This window comes from Opisthocomus hoazin, chromosome 1 (genome assembly GCF_030867145.1).
Source record: "Opisthocomus hoazin isolate bOpiHoa1 chromosome 1, bOpiHoa1.hap1, whole genome shotgun sequence".
In the NCBI taxonomy this organism is placed as follows: domain Eukaryota; kingdom Metazoa; phylum Chordata; class Aves; order Opisthocomiformes; family Opisthocomidae; genus Opisthocomus; species Opisthocomus hoazin.
This window is the reverse complement of record NC_134414.1, coordinates 95745773-95768613: the sequence shown is the minus strand read 5'-3', so window position 1 is coordinate 95768613 and position 22841 is coordinate 95745773. Positions and strand designations below refer to the sequence as shown.

Sequence of the window (22841 nt, the reverse complement as noted above, 5' to 3'; positions counted from 1 at the left end):
CAAGTTCACATGACACCATATAGTCTAAAAATACATAGAAGCTACTAAATTTTTTTTTGCTGCAGAATTTGAAATCCTCTTAACTATGTTTCAAACCACCATAACAACATCGTAGTATATATTCGCAAATATTAAGTGCTTCTTTTCAAACCACATTATAACCACGGAGATAAAGATTTACTTACCTGATCCCCTTTTGGTCACAACCTTCAAGCTCTGAGTTACAGTAGCATACAAGAGAATCAAGTTGGGAATAGGAGCTTTCATCTTCTGTCTTTCTGTGGCTGCTTCCTGGAGTACCAAAAAGAAGAAAGAAACACTGTTTTTATATTAGTGCTGAAACAACCTTGAAGTAACTAATCATAATATTGACATTATGGAAAAGCCGAATACAGTTTTTGTGAGCAATTTGATGCACAAAAAATGATCTATTGTTCCTGAAAAAAATATATAAACTAAAATAACCATAAAACAAACACATGCACACACTACATTTAAAGCTGGAGCTCAAGTTTCAATTTTGTCTATGCATTGAAAACTCACTGGGTCCCTGTTAAAACTCTCTAACAGATCTCCTGAATGAAACAACTTTGATCAATTTATTCTATGAAAAATGTGTGAACTTTTCACTAAACCTGCAAAATAACATCTAGTTCTGGAGACCTTATTGCGGCCTTTCAGTACTTAAAGGGGGCTTATAAGAAAAAAGGGGATAACATTTTTAGTAGGGCCTGCTGCGACAGGAAAAAGTGTAGTGGTAAAGAGGGTAGATTTAGACTAGATATAGGGAAGAAATCTTTTATGATGAGGGTGGTGAAACACTGGAATGGGTTGCCCAGAGAAGCTGTGGATGCCCCCTCCCTGGAAACAGTCAAGGCCAGGTTGGATGGGGCTCTGAGCAGCCTGATCAAGTTGAAGATGTCCCTGCTCACTGCATGGGGGTTAGACTAGATGACGTTCAAAGGTCCCTTCCAACTCAAACTATCCTGTGATTCTATGATTCTACGATCCCTTCTTTTTATCGTATAAGCTGTTCCACCCCCAACAGAAAAAAATAAAATACTGCCCTTCTTCATTAATTTTGCTTCCATTTATTAACACCACGGAGTGAGAACAAGATTCACAATGAAATGAACAAATAATTTTGACACAAATGTGGTCATCTTCTTAGGAACAGCAGACAGGGACACATAAGAGCGCACCAGAGGAACCAGCAGGACTCCTGTAACTTCCTTTCAGATGAGCTGAAAGCCCCCAAGCAAGTTTGAACTAACATATTCACTGCACTAAACCAGAAGTGAATGTTATTAGGACAGAAGAGAGCTGGATCATAGATTGTGGCTCTGCCTTCACCTCCAAGATGTGAATAAAGGTTTTGCATTTCTATTACTCGTGTCTTCTGGCAATTAAGTGGTACCAGCACCTGGTGAACGCAGTGACTAAACATTTTGTTAATTTCCCATGTAACTAAGAGGGTGTCACCTATTCATTATGACTATCAGCTTTGTTCTGGAATGCCTGACAGGACTAACATCCCACCTTTCAATGTCTTGAAAGGGGAAAGGGAGTCCAAATCTTCTTCTGTCTAGTCAAGCTAGACAGTAGAGTCTATCCATGCTATCTACATTCCTTACAGTATTTTATGCAAAAATATTGTTATTTAATTGGGGTAGAAAAACAGATGTCATCAATGATTCTTTAATACTATAAATAAAGACCCAGATGAAACCAATGTGGTTTTGATACTGACCTCTGTTAATCAAAGCACTGTACAGCAACTGAAAAAATTCTCAAAAGGAACCACACGGTACAAGTTTGATTTTAAAAGACACAATGAATCTTTTGCAATTCCATTGACAGTCAGGTTACTGAGTACCCACGACATTTTTTTAAAGGAATACCTTAAAATATCTGCATCTTAGAAGACAATAGGTTAGAAACAAGAAGGAATGGGAGTGTAAAAGAGCACATTAGGGGAAGAAATACTGAAACAATGATGACTTCATAAAGAATCCATCTTGTAGCTTTACTTTCAAGAAATCTGACAACTCAGCACAAACCTACCGCATTCATGATTATGATTTTATTAAAGATGAGGGAGTGAGAGAATACAGTTTGACAACAGCAGTTTGTGATATCTTATTTTTTGTAACAATAATTATACTCACAGAGAAACACAAAAGCATTAATATGTTTGCTCATTCATTGGCTCTGAACAAACTTTAGCATTTCAGCACCACAGGTAAACAACTGTCATTTACTTACATTCACGTGCAACTTCAGAAAATTAGGCAATAAATTGCTTATCAATGTAGAAATTAAAACATAAAATATGGGATTTCTGTGAGTTAAATTTAGCGCAATGCTAACATTTTTAGTAAAGTTTAAAATTTAACTACATAGCATGACCACTGGCAGTTATAACTAATATAAATCCTTCGAATTTTAGAAGCTAGAAATGAAAGTTAATTTTCCAGGGGCACAGTGAGTAGATATCACAAAGTGCTATGCCACATTTCACTGCAGATCTGAGTCAAGCATTTTGAAATCAAAATCTCATTTCTCAGTCACTGAACTAACTGATGCCACAGGAAATCCTGAAGCTGATATCTTCAGCCTCCAGGGTACTAGAAAGAGTCAGCTCCTTGCTCTGTGTGAGCCTAATAAATACTGTCCAAAGAACTGCAGGGTCCTACTATGCAATTACAAATTCATTAAATAGATTCCGACTGTGAAAGCAGATACAAACACAACTTTTTTGACCATATATGAACAGAAGATATTGCTGATTATTGTGAAAGAAATGCAAATATATACATACATACATAGATTTGCATGTATGTATATATGTATGCATGTATTCATATATATTTATACATATTTTCATAGGGAAACCATGCAGTTGCTATAAAGCTTGATGATATCAAAGAAAGCCTCAGTAAATACAAGAATATCAATAAGAAACAGTTCAGTCAACTAAATCCTTCTTTTGGTCCATGCATATATCACTCCTTTAAGTTGCCAAGTCAACAAGGAGAACCACATTTATTACAATGATGTAGCAAGGATTGCATTTTAAACATGTGATGCCACCTTGGAAGCCATTCTCATATACTTTTACTCTCAGAGATTCAGGTGTAGCTTAAAGGCATAAGCAAAACTGGCTGTCGCCTACATTGGTTGTGGTAAATCCCTAGAAAGGAAAGTCTGTTACTGTCTCTGAGATACCAGAAAGCACTTACTGCTAGAGAGGAAAAAAAAGGGAGGGGTGGCTCCCAGCAGCAGCCATTGCCTCCTTGCAGCAATATGAGCAACCAGTCAGATCTTACACAGGCTCTTCCCAGAGTTTTCCAACCCTTCTCTTCTGTTTCCACTCCCATTCCTGAAGGAGAAGTTTTTGTGGTCTTCTCTTCAGTTTAGAAATCAAAAGTTCAAACAAAGAATAAAGATCAGTATAGAGGAGTTTGTGCCTTGTGGCTTTGGAAGTTGTCTGGGAGGTTGGGAAATCTGCCTCACCTCATTGGTATGACTGATCAAAACCAGATACTTAGTATCTCATGTCCCCTGTTCCAGTTGAATGCCTCAGCAATTGACTATTGTAGAAAATGTCATCCTAGTAAAATTGTAGAAAAAAAAAAAATGCAAATCAGAAGAAAAAAAAAAGGAACATCCCAAGGGGGATCCCACAACAAGTCCACAGAAAATGCTTTCACTGCTGCAATGAGCATGCCTGAGGCCTATACGCTATAACATATTCAGGTAGTTTTTAAACTGAAAAACAAAATAAAAGGCACAATTCTAAGAAGCCAAATTCTTAACACTAACTGGAGTGTGATAACTCATGAATTGGAAACAGCCTTCTTTTAGCAATGAATATTTTAAAGGAGAGATTGTTTCACTACTCACCTAGACGTAATTTCACTTTTTGAAAAAACATTAAGAAATTCTGACTTTAACAAGCAGAACAAGTCTGCTGTTTCTTTAAGCCATAGGCAGATAAACAGCTGACATACACATCTTCGAAAGTCCTTTTTTTTTTCTCCTGTTTTTCAGTTACCTGCACCAGAAAGCTAAGGCATTGTACAGTAGTTACAAACTTATTTGCTGCTTTTTAAGTTGCATCAATGTTAGCATGTTTTACATATTCTTTGGCTATTAGACGCTAGACTCCATGGGTGAACAGTAGAGTAACAAAATCTATTACAATCGGAGATTCTGGTTGCTTCTTCTTATACGATAGCTAGAATTGAAACTTTTTTCATTTTAAACAGTATTGAGAACTTCAGATTTTCAGTAGTGGATTATTTGTTTTCATAAACCACAGCACTGAAAACACATTGAATATTCCTGGATAAATATATTCCACACAAATTTTAACTGAATATATTACTAAATTTAAAAAGCTCTTTTCTGTAGAAGGTGTCATTGCTTGACAGAAAAATGACATAGAAAGACTCCGGTATCTGTATGGTCAAGTATCTCATTTTCCAGCTGAGACAGAAATAGAAATACAGCTGTGTCTCAACACTAACATTCTTTGGGGAGATGCCAAGACTGCTTTTTTTCTTAAAATGTCATAAATACTTACTGTGAGGAAAACACATACGCATACACACATGCTTCCCAAAAAAGCTCAGCAGAGATTAAATTAACAATAGTAAGGTAATTCCTGATAAGGGAGGAAAATTGAAAAGGAAATTGTCATTTCCTAATTTTACTTATGTTCATTTTGGGCCTTTCCCAAAACTTGAATTAAACTTAATTGAAGTAAGATATTTTCCATTGGCTCAGTCCCTTACAATAACTTTAAGGGGTTGATTCTCAGTTAGCCTATAAATGCTAGCTAGCTTCCATTACCTAATTATCTGAAAACAATTCTTCTTCCTGTGCTGCATTTCTAACTTTGAAGAATGTTCTTTTATACATGTTCAAAACTATTTCATTATCTTACTCCATCATATCACCTTCAATTAAAAATTTTTTAAAAATTGCAGGATCCTGTGAATGCTGCAAAATACTTCATGACTGTTCTGTGGTGATGCCATGAAAGTTCTGCTAGCTAGCAAGATTAATCTGCTTTAAAAAAACAAACAAACAAACAAACAAAAAATACAACCAAGGAAAACAAAACTAACTCTTCACTTCAGCCAGTGTATTTTCATGTGGTAGAAAAGCCTTTAAGCAGTAGTAAAGTTCTCACAGTTTTCAGTTTCCCTTCTTGACAAGTGACAACTGGGGTAAGCACTGGAAGTTTCTTTCTTGGTGCCAGTATTGTGGAATAAGGCACAAACCTGTCCCTCATAAATTATGAATGAGTAACAAAATTACAAAGAAACATCACCTGAATACATAAGAAACAAAAATACAAACAAAAATGCCTGTTCAGTCTCAGTCTCTTTTTATGCAGCAGTTCTTTACAAATCCCTCAATAGCGTGTCATTAGATCTCACAAAGTATAAAGGACAATACAAAATATTAGTATAGTATTAGTAAGCATCTTTAGTACTAGTAGGTATCCCTGGTACATCCAGAACACAACTCCAACAGCTTGAAAACAATTGCTTTAAATTCTTAAATTGCAAGGAAAAAGTAAAATTAGAATCAGTGTGATTTCATAAATAAGTGTCAATTCATTGTCATGATCTGCGACATTACCATTGTGGAAATAAAAGAGAGCCCTAACAAAACTTAAAATATCAGCCAGAGGAAAACACACTTGTTATAAAAGTCCATAAAAACAGTCCTTTTCAGATTCCCCAAAAATAAAAAGATTCAGCAATCAAATTTTGAAGAACTCATGAGAAACCAGACATAAGCAGCAGGAAGGCAATAAGGTACTGGGTTGCCTTCACAAATCACTCCTGCTCCTTCATGCTAAGCAGCATTCCTAAGTTCAAGAGAGTTGTGACTGTCATGACAAAAAACCAAAAGGAGATGATTAAAAAAGCAGTAAGGGTTGAAGGAATGGTGACAGTGTTTTAAGCAGCAATCACCAAAAGCCAATATGCCATCTGTCTAGCAGAGCAGGCTGTGAATAGGAACGCAGCAGAGTCCTTTGGAGAGGTTTCCAACCAACTGCTTCATCACATTTCCCATTAAATCTGGCACTCATTACTGTGTTCTTTTAAATAAACTTTTTATTACTAACATGTTCATCTCCTTAAGACTCCATCCATCATGCAAGGCACAGTATACATGGCAATTTGACTGGAGAAATTCAAGATCATTCCACGTATATATATCCCTACACAAAAATATAATCCGCCATTTCCAAAAGTTTCCGTTAAGAAACATGCATCACTTAAATATACAAAGTAGTTAAAAGTGATCCTACAAGCAAGAAACCTTCTGTCAGAACTAGAAGAATCCTGGTGTCTGGCTCAATATTTATCATCCCGGTCTTGTGTAAAACAGTAATGTCAACAAGACCATTTGCACTTACTGTAATGGACTAGCAAACATTCACATTTTGCACACAATTTACATTGCTTAATGTATTCCTGATTATTTCATTAAGTGACTTTTTTTGTGTGGTAGGTAACGGATAAGATTTCTGGATAGTGCTTTTTCTATTAAGAGACAAATAAGTTGCCACAGATTGCAGATAGCTGAAATGTAATACATTGTATGCTTGAGAATCCTCTACTGAAGAAACAGCTGAACATATCCTCCCTCTGAACCACAGATCAAAATAGTTATGTAGCTGAAATACCTGACACATACTTTAGGAAACTGCTGGGGCTAAGAAGAGAAAGTACAACTTCACGAGAGACATAAAAAAGGGAGACGACAGTGACTTTCCAATGGTCTCATAGCACCTTGTGGGATCCAGGTCAGCAGGATGTCCTTCCCAGTTCCAGATAATTCAGCAGGGTTGGTCAATCAGTCAGAAGGGGTCGTGCAAAAGCAGCAGGAGAGGAAAGTCTTGGACAGCCTTCCAGCAAGTTATTTAGTCTCAGGGTACAGGAACAATGGATGGACAGGAGTCTCTGCTCCTTCCTAGGAGCCTTCACATGAGATGAAGGAATACATCAGCCCAGGTTTAAAACAGTCTAGTATTGTTAGTACAAGTAAATGCCTCCCTCAATACTTCACAACTCATGATCACAAAGAAAAAAGCATCTGAAACAAAGGAAGGCTTTTTGCAACAAAACATGTGGAACCAAACTGGACTGAAAGATTTGATGGAAAAACGTATCTAGTAAAAAACATAAGAAATGTATGCTTGTGATGCTAATTAGGCCAATGGTTTAATGGAAAATTTTAAACAATAATTTCTTTTTTTGTAAACAAAACAAAAAAAAATCATAGCAACCTGGCAGCAAAGCACTCAAAAAGTTAGCTCAACAGTTATGTTTAAAGAATGCTAACCAGAAAATGGTTGTACTGTTACTTAGTTTCTAAAAGGGGACAGACTAGCAGGGTAGAAGAGAATAAATAAAACAGTTCCCCCTTTTCATAGTCTTAAGTATGTAAAGTTAGATGAAGAGGAAAAATTAAGAAAATATGATCTTCGGTTTGGCTTTGAAATGTTGTCCTTCCAAAAAAAAAAAAAATCTTCCTTCAAAAGCCGTGTGCATATGCAACTAGTATCCAACTCATTATGGCATGGTTTGGGGATGTGAGACATATAACCTTAATTATCTCCTCCTCATTGATTCCTCGACCACTCTGTATCTTTGCTTTTTGGGGATGGGTAGCCTTGTTCTTGCATCAAGCTGAGACTCCATCTCTGCCAAAACTGACAAAGTTTTAACACTGCAAATATAATTTTATTGGATAATTCTAACTGGCTGTATTTTCAGGCAACTAAATGAGCTCCTGAAATATTTGCAATAGCAGTAGAATAATAACCTTGCTCTGCTAAGTATATTCACTATATGTGTAGCAGAAAAGCTGGAATACTGTAGTTTCCTATATGAGTAGTTTTCTCCCATTTTCTACTTAACCAAGAGTAGCAGTTACATATAAACATGATATATTTGAAAAATAACTTTGCAAGATGTAACTTAAAGTAAGATAAGAACTCTAATTTTTATATTAAGTTAGGATAAAAGCACTTTTTTAAAAGTTCAGACTTCCTGAAGTTTTCTGAATAGGTACTTGACAAAATCAGCGTGATGTTGCTCAGATACTGACAGAAGATTCTAGATATTTTGACTAGCAATACGCATTACAATAACGATTCAATTCAAAAATTCTTTAAATAATATCACCCATTTGATTCACTAACGAGAGAGATATTTTCCCTCAAAATGAAGAAGGATAGAAAGATCTGGAAGATGGAGCTCCACTGTGGATTTTCTGACAGAATGTTTACCCGCAGGATAATAAAGCCCCTCACCATCACTAAGATTATCAGTTTACATAACACTAATATCACTGGTTTTCTTTTATGTTATATACAGTAGGCTGTACATTCTCTTTTTTCCACAGCTGGTACTTGTAGCATAATCTTACTAATGCAATACAATCTCAGACCCTTATAGCATGACCTGTTTCTAATTTAATACTTACTCTACCCTGCCATATTAGATGTTAGGAAAGTGGTCCATAATTTACACTACACTGCACACTATGTGAGCTAACTTTGTACTTTTAGAGTTGTGAAAACAGAGAAATAAGTGTTTCATTTATCCCTTCTCTTTCACAGGCTAACTAGCAAGCCCTTTACCCTTGTCCAAACCAGATTTTGATCACCTGCTGTCAGACCCTTAGGGCACAACTGGGCCTGATGGTCCCTGCTCAGCCTCTCCTGGGGCCTCCCTTCACGGGCCCAGGACTCCCTTTCAGCTTGGTCCAGGGCTGCCTCAGTGACACTGTAAGAGTGCTGGTCTCCAGCCCCATCTCTGGCCCTGCCTCCTGGGTGGTATCTACACTAGAGGTAGCCCATCTCAGCATGGACCTCTTGTTAGGGCTCTAGAACATAGGGAGGTCCAAGAGAGCTAGTCACTATTCAAGCATCGCTTTCTCCATGCTCAGGATCGGTGCATCCCTATGAGTAAAAAATCAAGCAAAAGAGGCAGGAGATTTGCATGGATGAGCAAGGGGCTTCTAGCAGTGCTCAAATGGAAGAGAAAGGTCTACGGAATGTGGAAAGAGGCACAGGCCACTTGGGAGGAATACAGGAACATTATCAGAGCGTGCAGGGAAGCAATGAGGAAAGCTAAGGCCCATCTGGACTTAAATCTGTCGAGGGATGCCAAAGACAACAAGAAGGGCTTCTTCAAGTGCATCAGTAGCAAATGGAAGACTAGCGAAAATGTGGGGCTGCTACTGAATGAGGTGGGTGCCCTGGTAACGGAGGATGCAGAGGAGGTGAACTTACTGCATGCCTTCTTTGCTTCAGTCCTTACTGCTAAGGCCGGCCTTCAGGCATCCCAGTCCCTGGAGGTAAGAGAGGAAGCCTAGAGAAAGGAAGACCTTCCCTTGGTTGAGCAGGATCGGGCTAGACATCATTTCAGAAAACCGAACACCCACAAATCCATGGGCCCCGAAGGGATGCACCCAAAAGTGCTGAGGGAGCCGGCAGATGTCATTGCTGAGCCACTCTCCACCATCTTTGAGAGGTCCTGGAGGACAGCAGAAGTGCCCGAGGACTGGAGGAAAGCCAGTGTCACTCCGGTCTTCAAAAAGGGCAAGAAGGAGGACCCAGGGAGTTACAGGACAGCCAGCCTCACCTCCATCCTGGGAAAGGTGATGGAACAGCTCATTCTGGATGTCATCTCCAAGCAAGTGCAGGAAAAGAGGGTTATCAGTAGTCGTCAGCATGGATTCACCAAGGGGAAATCATGCCTGACCAATCTGATAGCTATCTACGATGGCATGACTGGCTGGGTAGACGAGGGGAGAGCCGTGGATGCTGTCTACCTCGACTTCAGCAAGGCTTTCAACACTGTCTCCCATAACATCATCACAGGGAAGCTCAGGAAGTGTGCGCTAGATGAGCGGACAGTGAGATGGATTGAGAACTGGCTGAATGGCAGAACTCAGAGGGTTGTCATCAGCAGCGCAGAGTCTAGTTGGAGGTCCGCAGCTAGTGGTGTTCCCCAGGGGTCAGTACTCGGCCCAGTCTTGTTTAACTTCTTCATCAACGACCTGGATAAAGGCACAGAGTGTACCCTCAGCAAGTTTGCTGATGACACAAAACTGGGAGGAATGGTGGATACATCAGAAGGCTGTGCTGCCATTCAGTGAGACCTGGACAGGCTGGAGAGTTGGGCTGATGGAGTTCAACAAGGGCAAGTGCATGGTCCAGCACCTGGGGAGGAATAACCCCATGCACCAGTACAGGCTTGGGGTGGACCTGCTGCAGAGCAGCTCTGTGAGAGGGATCTGGGAGTGCTGGTGGATGACAAGTTGACCATGAGTCAGCAGTGTGCCCTGGTTGCCAAGAAGGCCAATGGTCTCCCGGGGTGTATTAGGAAGAGTGTGGCCAGCAGGTCGAGGGAGGTTCTCCTTCCCCTCTACTCTGCCCTAGTGAGGCCCCATCTGGATTACTGCATCCAGTTCTGGACTCCCCACTTCAAGCAAGATGAGGAGCTACTGGAAAGAGTCCATCGGAGGGCTACAAAGATGATGAGGGGACTGGAGCATCTCTGCTACAAGGAAAGGCTGAGGGAGCTGGACTTGTTTAGCACTGAGAGGGGACCTAATAAATGCTTATAAATATCTTAAGGGTAGATTTCAGGAGGATGGGGCCAGACTCTTTTCAGTGGTGCCCAGCGACAGGACAAGAGGCAACGGGCACAAACTGAAGCATAGGAAGTTCCGTCTCAACATGAGGAAGAACTTCTTACTTTGAGGGTGACAGGCTGCCCAGACGGGTTGTGGAGTCTCCTTTCCTGGAGGTATTCAAAACCTGCCTGGTCCTGTGCAGCCTGCTGTAGGTGACCCTGCTTTGGCAGGGGGGTGGACTGGGTGACCCACAGAGGTCCCTTCCAACACCTACCATTCTGTGATTCTGTACGTACGCTCTTTCCAGCCCTGCCTCTAGCGTACTCTCTTTGTGCTCCTGGCTAGAGTCCCTGGATGGACCCTGGCCCCAGTTCACCACTCACCATGCCAGGGGCTGTCAACAGGCCCCACAACCAGTCCCCACGCCCAGACCTTGTGGAACTGCACCCCTGGGGTGAGGGCACCGGCTGTGCCCGCATTGCCCTGGGGATCCAGCTTTCCACTGCAGAGGGGCAGTCAGCCCTCACTGTAGCCTCACACCTTGCTCCTCAGTAGGGTCTGCAATCCAGAATGAATATTCACCAATGTCTGTCTCAAACCTGTTTGTTTCCAATGGGAGAAGATCTCTCATATTCTAATGCTATAAATAACCTGCGAAGCATCACTACTTGCCTTTGAAGATGCAGGGATGATTGCAAATAGTTTTGTGTTTACAGAAATGATAATAAAAAGTTTTAGAAGTTCATAACTTTACCACTTTATCTATGATAAAATTATTTTAAGATGTCACCCCATGTTAAGAAAGAGGATCACATATAAAAGCATTCAGGTAGCAGCAATTCAGCATCTCTATGGGATTTCACAGGCAAGCTACGACCTGACAAAGACAAAGGAATCCATATGATGAATTTACCATTTATACAAGAACAACAAGGAACTGAAGAGAAATATGCATGCAAAGGATAAGTCAGCTTTACCATTCAGATACAGCATCTTGTGTGTAGTAATTAAAATCAAAACAATTTCTATGAGGATTATCATCATTAAATTGGTTTGTAAAGGATTTGAGCATTGATATATAATTCTAAAATATACCTTTGCAGTTTATTAAAGTTGTAGGGAGAAAACTTCAGGACTGGATATGACTAAAATTTTTTATGTCTGACAACTTTTTAGGCCACATAAGACCACCCAACACAGTGGCTGAAAGATAGTAATTATTTCAAAGGAGAGGAAGTCCTTAAATTTGTTTTATTCTTCTACAACAATGGTGGGTATAGCTGTCTATCACAGCAGCTCTTTCTGCTCTGTTCTGCACCCCACCACTGTGAACCAGCTTGCGTACAACACTGACAATCATATAACAATTTTGTTAAGTCCTGATCTTTCACTATAAAAATGAGCAGAAGGGTAAAAGGAAGAAAGGATTGCAAATGGTGCTAAAGCTTCTCCCATTAAAACTGGAAAGTGTTTAGCTGCACTGAACAAGGTAACTTTGAAACTCCCCAGGCCCACCATTCAGTTTGGAATGGCATTCCTTAATCCTACTTCATTTTTATTATTGACGTTGTTGCCTTGTTTGGCTAGTTTTTGAAAGGCATGTCTTGATGTCTTTAACTTCTTAGCCAAACTCTGCTCACCACTTCACTGCCCTAGCATCAGCCAGCTACCTAATAATCCCAATGCTAAAGAAATTGTTGTTGCTTGAGTAGAAAGTAGCAGTGGCCTAACCAACTACAACTTTTAAGTGCTGCTGAATAGTACTTCTAATTAATAGCTGTAATTTATAATTTGACACCAAGAGGACATTTTCAGAAGAGGCAGAGCTTCCTGTTTACCAATGATGTGTTACCAATGTGTAGCCATGAAATATACGACTTCCAAACTTAAAGCTGCAACAGCCTGATGCACAACAATGGCTGTTTCAAAGCCTTCCAAAATTAATCTCAGATTATAAAAATGGAAAATATAAGTCAAGTAAAGATTTACATATATCCAGGTCACAGGCTGAGTATAGCACTGCAATTGCAGTACATTCAGTATGTTTCTGTCAATTTTCATAGCTGGGAGCCATTGTAATGACATTCTTCAAGGTCTTGATTTGAGAATAATGGTTAAAAGTAAAAAAAACCTCTCAGAAATAACTTTCCTCTGGAAATTAGGAACATTGCCTTCCATGATGACAGGTTCTCCTCTGCCCCTTCAAAACTGGGATTTGAAATACTCATGGATCAGGAGGAAACTGAGAACCACTCTGGTCTCAGCTGTGGTAGATCAGACTTGGGATTCCAACCCTCTAATTCAAAGCTTTTTGTCTTAAAATGGATGAGATGCACAACAGAAATACCAGAAGAAGAGACTGAGAAGACCTTTCCTACAGAAGTGTTATAACTATTAAGCTAGCATTTGTCTTCTTTTGCTTTTTTTTCCAGGCCCCTGAATCTAGTATGCACAGCTGCACAGTGCCTTGTTTTCCCCAGAAATTATAGATATCGCTGTCGTCAAAATAATTGGATGAGGCTTTTGGGAAATGTGGGTTCAAATCCTTTAAATCAAGAAGAGTTACAAAATAATGCTCCCATTTCCCGAGCATGTGCTGTAACTCCATAACACATATACACATTGTGTACTTTCAAAGGAGTAGTTTGCGCCAAGTTAAATGTTATCATGTAAAATAAATTCAGCAAACATTTATGGGCAGCTTATTCAAAACTATTCAGTTAATTTCTACCCTGTTGTACAGGGTAGAATGATTCTCGTCATATTCACTAAACATAAAAGTGGAGCATTCCATAAAACTTTATCAGCTCCTATTGTAAAAGCCCCCAGGAAGTTTTAAAAGCTCACTAGAAATGCATCTAGTTGTCACAGAATTCAAAATTGAGCATACATGTATTTGTCCATGAATCCATGCTATTGACTCACTACTATAATAGCAATAAATTACATCTACAAAATCTATATTCAGGATAACACTGCAGAGGTTTTACCTCTTTGAAAAATGGATGTCTAAATTGTAAGATTTTAGGTACATTCTAAAAACAAATACATTAATAGCTGATGTGGAATATTGTTTCCACAGGATTTTGAATTCAAACATATACCTCGCCATGCCCACTAAGAAAGAACACGATCTCTCACTCTCTAAAAGCAGCCATCCTGGTATCAGGCAGGAATATTTAGGTCACAGTAATGCTTAGGTAGTAGTAATATAGGGCAGCAATGCTTAGGTCGTAGTGACATTTAGGCCTGACTACTTTGTAAAAATAATGCATGCCTTACTAACAATCACGCCCTTGAAGAGGAGCTGACAGACTGATCAAAGAGGAGCATCCAGCCCAGAAGGCACCGAAAGCTGGATGACTGCCAACAAAGCACGAAGTTAATAAAAATCTAGGGTAACTAGGAAAAAGGTAAAGGCAGCAGGAGGAGATCACGACCACCGACTCAATTCAGAATCAAAAGACTGCACCCCCCTCCAGCTTTCGACCATGCGTAGTTCAGTACAGAAGGAATATACCTTTACGACGAGTGTATAACGCGATGAACCAATAAGAATGCAGTGAGTAATTTCTTTGTTTTTGTAAGAGCATATAGCCCTTATGACTCTGCTAAGCAGTGTGCTAGCTTTGTGGACTTATCACCTAGCACCCATATCTGCGCAAATTCGCAACAAAGACACTGCCTCTGCTCTGCGTGTACATTGGCGTATCACACACCAGGTAAACGATCCCACTTCTGGGACAATAATCCCAGCCTCAGACAAGGAACTGGAAAGGCGGTGGTTTTCGGGTTGCTGCAGAAGTAGCAAAAGACGCACAAGAAGTGAGTCATCTGTCCCCGTCTCTCGATTGTTCGAGACTGTTGTGCTCACACATTAATTGGGGGATTAGAAGTGGATGCACATGCAAGGCAAATTTATTTCACAGGCAGTACATTTGATATCATACATGCAAATCTTATCAACACTTCATTGGTTATAACATTTGGCTGTTAATAAGAGCTCTTACATGTATTAAGTAAGCTAGAAGTAGAACAGTTTATGGCATTCCAGTCCCTTTTTTTTTCTTTCTTTTTTTTTTTTCTTTTCTCTTTAATTTTTTTTAAAGGAGGTTATTCTGAGGACGGAGTTTCAGCTAGGGCTCCCATTGTTTCATCAGGATGACCAAAGCACAGTAGTTTCGAAGGCCAGATACCAAGTGGACTTCTGTTGTTAGCTTAGAATTATTCATAAATCATTTACATGATGGGAAAAATATTTTGTTTATTACATTTCCAAACTAAACAAGGTGGGATGAAATGCATAACTGTTTGAGGTCAGGGACAGTATTGAAAAATATCTTGACAGGCAACAGAAATAATATGAGAAAATAGATAAAACTCTAGAGAAACACAAGCATAAATTATCAAATTAAGCAGATGTAATCAACCAAATACAGAAAAGACGAAGAACAGCTGGCTAGGTGTCGGTTCTGTACAAAAGGACCTACCAATTATAGCAGATTAGAAGCTGGATACCAGTCATATCACATTTCCTAAAAAAATCAAGTGCCATCCTGGGATGTGCAAAAAGCATAATAATTGTGGAATTTTTACCTTTAAAGATCTAAGGATCTTTCAAAAAGCACGTTTAACGTTTACCCACACTGCCTCAGTACAGCTCACCTTGACACTGGGCAGTGGGATAGTTTTATTCCATACTTCTGATTCTATGAAACTTCCTCTGAAAATAACGGTGGGATGTCTATGAAGTGAACACACTCTGGAACATAATTCTTCAAAACAAACTAGCAGGGAATAAAAGAGTTGTTAAGAGAAAGCAAGAGTATAGAGCATAGATAACCATCAGTTCACCAGCCCTGGCAGCAGCCACTGCACAGCATGTATTATTTAGAAACAAATGATGGTCCTATAAGGACTCATTGAACAGCTAGTGCAGCCAATGCAAGTTGAAATACTGGTTTTGTCTAACCTGTTATGCTCAACATTATTTGAAGACAATAAGCATTCCTAGAATAGATACTGGCATTGCTAATGTTTGCCCACAGTTTTAGGATAAGAAATTCTGAGGTGGATCTAAAAGCTACATCTGTGTTTTATTTGTTACAGCATCCTGCCTCATGACAGTGTCAAGATTCCACACCTCGAGTGCTGTCTTCAGTTTCGGGCCCCTCACTACAAGAAGGGTATTGAGTTGCTGGAGCATGTCCAGAGAAGGGCAACAAGGCTGGTGAAGGGTCTAGAGAACAAGTCTTACGAGGAGCGGCTGAGGAAGCTGGGGCTGTTCAGTCTGGAGAAGAGGAGGCTGAGGGGGGACCTTATTGTTCTCTACAACTTTCTGAAAGGAGGCTGTAGTGAGGCAGGTGTTGGTCTCATCCCCCAAGTAACTAGCAATAAGACAAGAGGCAATGGCCTCAAGTTGTGTCAGGGGAGGTTTAGATTCGATATTAGGAAAAATTTCTTTCCTGAAAGAGTGTTCAGACATTAGAATAGGCTGCCCAGGGAGATGGTTGCGTCACCATCCCTGTAGGTGTTTAAAAAACATGCAGATATGGCACTTCAGGATATGGTTTAGCAGGCATGGTATTGTTGGGCGGATCATTGGACTTGATGATCTTCGAGGTCTTTTCCAACCTAAGATTCTATGATTCTAAGATTAAAAAAAAAACAAAACAAACAAACCAGGGAATCCTGGTAATTCTTTGTTTAGGAAACTATCTCTCTTGAAATCAAAGAATGTGGAATTTAAGGAAGTCTTCAATGCCTGGCCTATCTGTGAAATTGAAGGCTGTGAAATGTCAGCTTGGGTAGTGCACCACACCTCAGCAACATCCACACTATTAGCTCATCTTTTATTTCATGGTAGGAAGATGACCTTCACAGGGTTTCTTACTACAAAAAAAAAAAAAGAAAAAAAAAAAAAGAAAAGAATCAAAAGAAGAATGGCTTAGAGGCAATGAAAAGATGCTCAAGGAAGCCCACTGCATCAGTGTCATTGGTTTATGGCAAAGCACAAGGAACGTGGCACTGTGACTCCAGGAATCATAGAGTGTAATGGGTGTAACTGGTGGGTGAAGTAGGCATTTAGCTCTGGAACTATGAATCGGGTAAACAGCCGCAAGAAAGAAATGTGAATTGGGAGAGTGAAAAGATCAAAAGTAAAAGAGGTTTCTACTTGTGGGTAGTGTGTCTAGAAGAGATCATGTTTGAAACACTCCCACAGTAACTTACATCCTTAGCCATGCTGGAAAGAATATAGGGAGAATGGAAGAATTCAGGGTGAGATGCCCTGCAGGTCTCCATCAGATCCACTTTAAAAAAAGGTGTAAGTATAACATCCTTGCTCCTTGTTAAATTTCACATTGTCTCTTGATATTCACATCTAGCCATTGCCTTGTATGTCCTGCTCACAGCTGTACACACTTTACTGTGTAACGCCTAATAACTGCAATCATTACATACAATGGGGCCCAGCTAGAGAAGTCAGGAGAGTACATTCCTTACTGACTTCTGTTCATTCAGGACAGAAACATATTTTCTGTTTAATGTGCATGCATTGTCAGAAATTACCTGCAAATGAACTGTCAATGGAGACAAGTGTACTAAGAAAATCCTGAAGTAAGCAGAGGTTTTAGCAAGTGCAGAACATTAGCAGAGGTTTAATGGAACAAGTATTAGATAGTCACTGAGAAGCTTTTAGCTCTATTATCTACAAGCTATTAGATATTGTCAAAGTTTTCGCTATTGTCTCATATCAATCAACTAACTTGAACTTCAATTTTTAATACAAATATTTAATAAAATGTGTTTCGGTCACTTGTGAATCAATTCATCTCCTGCTTTGAAAGCAGCGGACATGATACAGGTTAAGCATTCTCTGATGTACTCTGGTTTTCTGTATCTGCTGTTAGATAGTCACTGAAACTTTGTATTTTATATGGAACCTTCTCAGCACATGCAGTATCTCAAAATATTTCATACAGTCTACAATATTTAAAAGACTAATCTGCCATAAGGGTAATTTTGTCTTTGAAGTATACATACAGGCAAGGTAATTCTCTTTGTTTTATACTATGTACAAGTTTTAGGCTTTCTTGCGGACTTGTTCAATAAACAGAATGTCAAAAAACTTTGCTGAAACACATACCAGTGCAGGTAGATGACAATTCCTAAAGAAATGGAGAACCTGTCTACACTGACAACAAAATCCTTATTGTAAGGCTATTTTTAAGCGAGCACTAGTTCTAAGCATGTTCAATATTACCTAGGCAGAATACGTCCCTTGCAATGCTACTGATTTTAGGGCTTTGTCCTGAGAGCGCAGGGGCAGATAAGCCTCCTACTTACCAAGAGAGCTGATGGTTTATGCTGGGTACTGCTACTGACTCGGATGCCCATACAGACGCACGACAGTATTTTAATCACCTATGAATTACCAAGGGTTCTCAATTGTTCACTTATAGCACCTCGGGCAACTAATAAAAAGGCTGCCTCTTGCATAAAAATCCCTTGCCATTTTGAAGAAAGGACCCTTTTTCACTTCTTTTTTTCAGGAGAACCTGTTTTAAGGTATAGCTAACAGAGGGCAAAGATATGGTTTCAGTGACCGAGACAGCATCCTAGCAAGACAGAAATCCTCATATTCTCCTTCTCAGCTTTATGATGTGGTGACGCAAAGACTAGAGGAACATATATGACAGTACAGGGGTAAGGAACATCGAAATAATCTTTAAATCATTTACTAAACTCCATTTCTTTACTTCTCTAAAAATATTAAGGAAGCTGTGCAAAACGGTGTCTTCTGCTTTGACTGAGCAGACTTACCCACATCTCAGGGCACCGTGAGGGCTGGGATAACGGGGGCTCCCCACGCAGGGAGCGTCAAGGGCAGGGCCTGGCAGCCCGGGCCTGTCCCACCACCCCAGCCAGGAGCAGGGCCGCTGGGGGGCATGGGGGCAGCCCCAGCCCCGGGCATGGGGCACCTCCCTGGGTCGGGGCCAGGCCAGAGCATGGGCCTGCGGGTGGGCCCGGCTCAGCAGGGTGCATGGTCAGGCAGGCCTGAGGCCCAGCAGGGGCTGCAGCTCAGGCTCCACCCCGCCCCACGATGGAGCCTCATCCGGAAGCAGCTCCCACTGGGCCAGGGATCGGCCCTGGCCTCCCCTCGGCGTGTCCGGGAGCCTGGCCCCACAATAACCAACAGGACGGGGCCATCCCTGGCTGTGTCCTGGGCCCAGCAGTCTGGAGAACCGCCAGGAGCACAGGGCCGTTCTCAGGGCTGGTGCCTGGGAATAGGAGCCTGAGCCCATCGCTCAGTCCCTCCACCAATCTGGACACATGGCACTGTGCAGGCCAGTGCACAGGGTAGCTGCACCCGAGTCAAGCCTCTTATTTAAGGCTTTTCAGAACAACCCAAATCATTCTATGACTCTGTAACACAAAAATATTATGGAAGTTTACAATCCACTACAGTATTCCGCGGGAGTTAATATTTTCAAACCACATGAAAACATCAGTTTATGGATACTTCGGGATAAAAATCCAGTATAAAAGGTAGATGGGTGTACGCACTGAGGAAAATCCATTCCCCAAATTTGGTCTGATTTAATGAATTCATAGGGTCCTTATTTCTAAGACTGTTTTTACTCTACCTTCCATCATGCTCCGTAAGATGAGACAGGAGTTGCATTAAGGGTCCTGTCAAGGACTAGCCTGACAGCAGCATAAGTATATTCTTTTATTCTGAAGGGTATAAGCACTACTCTGGAGCTAGGAGAGCAAAAGTAGTAACCACATTTCAGAGAAAACAAATTTTCTCCAGCCTATGTCTGCTAGTATGCTCCAAAGGACAGCATTCCCCCAGAGCAAAACTAAAAACTGTTCTTTTGAAGAGAAAGATATCCCCTCCTCCCAAAAAACCATCGGACTTGTAAAGGCTGGGAGAAAGTACTCCAGCAACGTAGGGACGAATATGGTAGAATCAGAGAAGGCGCAACGCTGCAGACATTGCACAGTTAAGCAGGAGTCTTAAAAAGGTGTCTTGCTCAAACACCCCCTGCCTCTGTTCCCCCGTTGTGTATATGCATTTTGTGCTAGTTAAGAAGTTCAAAACCCCTGAAAATGTTTTCTTCACCACCATTCTAGTGCATCCCAAAAGACATGGTAAGTCTCTACCAGATGCAAGAGGGATAAACGTGGTGGTGTGGCAGGTAATCAAGCAGCTCTGCAGAGAGGTCTAAAGAGAGGGGGGAAGGCAGGAAAGTCAGGTTGCAGGATCACACTTCAAATGAAGTGGCTAATTAGCATTGCATGTGACAGACGGCATGGCAGAAGCCAGCGCAAGATGCCACTCAGGCTCATAAAGTCTGAAGCACAGAGACATAATACAATGAAACTCCACAGCATTTTGACAGGTGTCCACCAAAGAAATTTCACTTAAATTGTCACAGGCAGATTAAAAGATTGATTTGTTAGAGTAAAACAAGTCAGATCCAACATCAAGATTACAGTGTAGATACATCCTTATGCTTACTTCATTAGACATTTGTCTTTCAAGCATGTTGTTGAAGGGACCTAAAGCTTCTGTTGATTTCACTTCTTAATTTTTTCCTCATTTAATTCTACAGTTGAAAAATATCTACTTAGCAGTTCTACTTCCATTTTTTCCCCCACCCTCCTTTGTGCCTGCATTTAGCATACATTTCAGTGAGTTGTGTAAGCATGCTATTCGCTTTTGCTGTGAACAAGGAATCTTCAAGGAAGGGTCAGATGATGTGGGAGGGAAAGAGGAGATGGAAGCAGGTAGCATAGCTGCAGCCGTCAGCACTTAGGTCTGCTTAGACTGTCACTGAACCTCTGGCTTAACTCACCTACAAAGTTTCATGACGCCATCCTTTTATCTTGCTGATTAACCTAACTTACTGCAATGTTTAAGTATAGTAAGGTTAGTGTGCAATGCATTTGTTCATTCTGGATGAATATCCTGTGGTATCAGGCAGCAATGAACATGAGGAAGAACTTCTTTACTCTGAGGGTGACGGAGCACTGGAACAGGCTGCCCAGGGAGGTTGTGGATTCTCCTTCTGTGGAGATATTCAAGACCCGCCTGGACGCAGTCCTGTGCAGCCTGCTGTAGGTGACCCTGCTTCGGCAGGGGGGTTGGACTAGATGACCCACAGAGGTCCCTTCCAACCCCTAACATTCTGTGATTCTGTGATTCTGTGAACTCTCTACGTAGTTCACAAACATGGAGTTAGCTTCAGACAAAACAGTCACCCTGGAACAGAACTACAGATTCAGCTTGTTGAGAGGTCCAAACCACCTACATAAAAAAGACCTCCCCCCAAACATCCAGTAAGTATTTGTGAGGTGCAGTTATTGAAAAGAAAAGATTGCATTTGGATTGACTGAGTAAAGCCCTTTAGCATGGATTTAAGGGCATCCTAAATTAGACCACTATTAAACAAACTAAATAATCTTAGTTCGATCAGTCTGCCGTTTTTCCACTTTGCAAATAGATGAGACAAAGTATTTTTCAATAGATGTAGCTTAAAAAGATTTTTGTATTGGTATGAATCAGAATCAAATCAGAATGCTTCTCAAAGTCAGAATTCTTTATTGAATTTTTAGTTTTCAATAAGATACACAATTTGAGTGAGACATTTAACAATCACTTATCACTGTAAACATATATTTAGATGGGGAAAAAACTGTGACATATATCTAAAGTTGTTACTATTGTAAGAAGCATTGCAAGAGTATTGCACTCACAACAGACTACAAAAACTTTACTGGAATAACTCCTTTATTGGAAGTATTAAATATATGTATTAGAATTAAAATATGCAAGATTTTTGTTATGTTAGGTTTACCTTAGCTGGAATGTTTCATGCATCTCTTCCTCTAATCTCCGCATATTAAATGGAAGTTTGCATATGTCAAGTACACTAAGCATATGCAGCTTTTATGCTAAGAACATTCAGTTAAATACGCCAGTTCAAGATTAGCTAATATTTGGATTGAATTGTTTATCCTGAGAGTTCTCTGGCACTGTAAATCTGTCATCAATAAAGGTTAATTCTGACTTTTGCCAACAAGAGTTAAAAATCACATCCATATATTAACTTCTCTGGTTTATCATTCACACCAATTCACTAATAATTTTGTCACCCTCCAGTGAAAATATCAGTATCACAGCCAAGAAAGTCCTTCCTCTGACTGTTGCTAGTTTAAAATTATTTGTTCTACAATGTTCTCAGCAAGGCTTATTCTCCTTTCTTTGTGAATATGTCTAATTGTCAATGGGAGTTTTGCAGATAAAAGGGATAACTTGCCTCAAATCGTGGTCTCTGTTCATCCCAGTTCGTTGAAAGTTTGGACTGAAGAAGAGCAGATTGCAGCTCTCATTTAAATTCATTAATACTATCATGAAATCATTTAGCTGTTTTATGTATTACAGCAGCTGCTAGTGTCGCTTAAAATAAAATCCGAAGGGACCATTCTGCTTTCAACAGAACAGTCTTTACAGGCTCAAATTTGGTAAAGACATCATGCTATCTTTTGACAACTGTTCCCTGGATCACTATCTCCCTAACAACAGATGATGCTTGTGTAATGTTGTCTGAAACAAAAGGGCTTCAGTTTGTAATCCTACTCTCAGCACAGTTTGGTTACCAAAACAGGCAAGAAAGCAAACAGATTACTAAAAAGTATCACCCCCTCACCACCACCTCCCCAAAAATCTGAGGTTCTTACTTAGAAGATGGTATCTCAGCTTAACCACGTCACTTAGAATACAAGAGACCAGTTTTAGGGTTAAAAGATCTCTCTTCTTGATTTTCCTTACCCTATTTTAAAAGGAAATTATTTCCAAGAAGATGAGAACTCCTGTTTTATGCCTATAATCTCCATGCTCACCAAAGTCTCTGAAGGCAATCTGTACAAACTCCACCAGAAAATATTCACCCACTTTGCTTGGGTGAATAGATATAAGATCTCAAGGACTTCTACACAACTGATTGTTTTGTCATGATAACATTTTTGTGCTCTCCTCAATGCATCTGTTTTCCAGGTTTCTTACCCTTCATTTAAATCAGGAATCTGATAAGGCAAGAAAGCTTTTAAAATACCAGTGGTACACATTAATGTTTTTCTGAAAATCTAGACAT

General features: G+C 40.2%; 1 protein-coding gene across 1 annotated transcript in view; it reads right to left on the bottom strand.

Moving 5' to 3' along the window:
- IL1RAPL1 (interleukin 1 receptor accessory protein like 1) overlaps positions 1-22841 on the bottom strand; it is an 808300-nt gene that overhangs the window by 712104 nt on the left and 73355 nt on the right. The window contains exon 2 of the mRNA XM_075429945.1: positions 186-291. Within this exon, the coding sequence (XP_075286060.1) occupies positions 186-267 (82 nt within the window). The 5' untranslated portion in view covers positions 268-291. The remainder of the gene's footprint in view (positions 1-185; positions 292-22841) is intronic.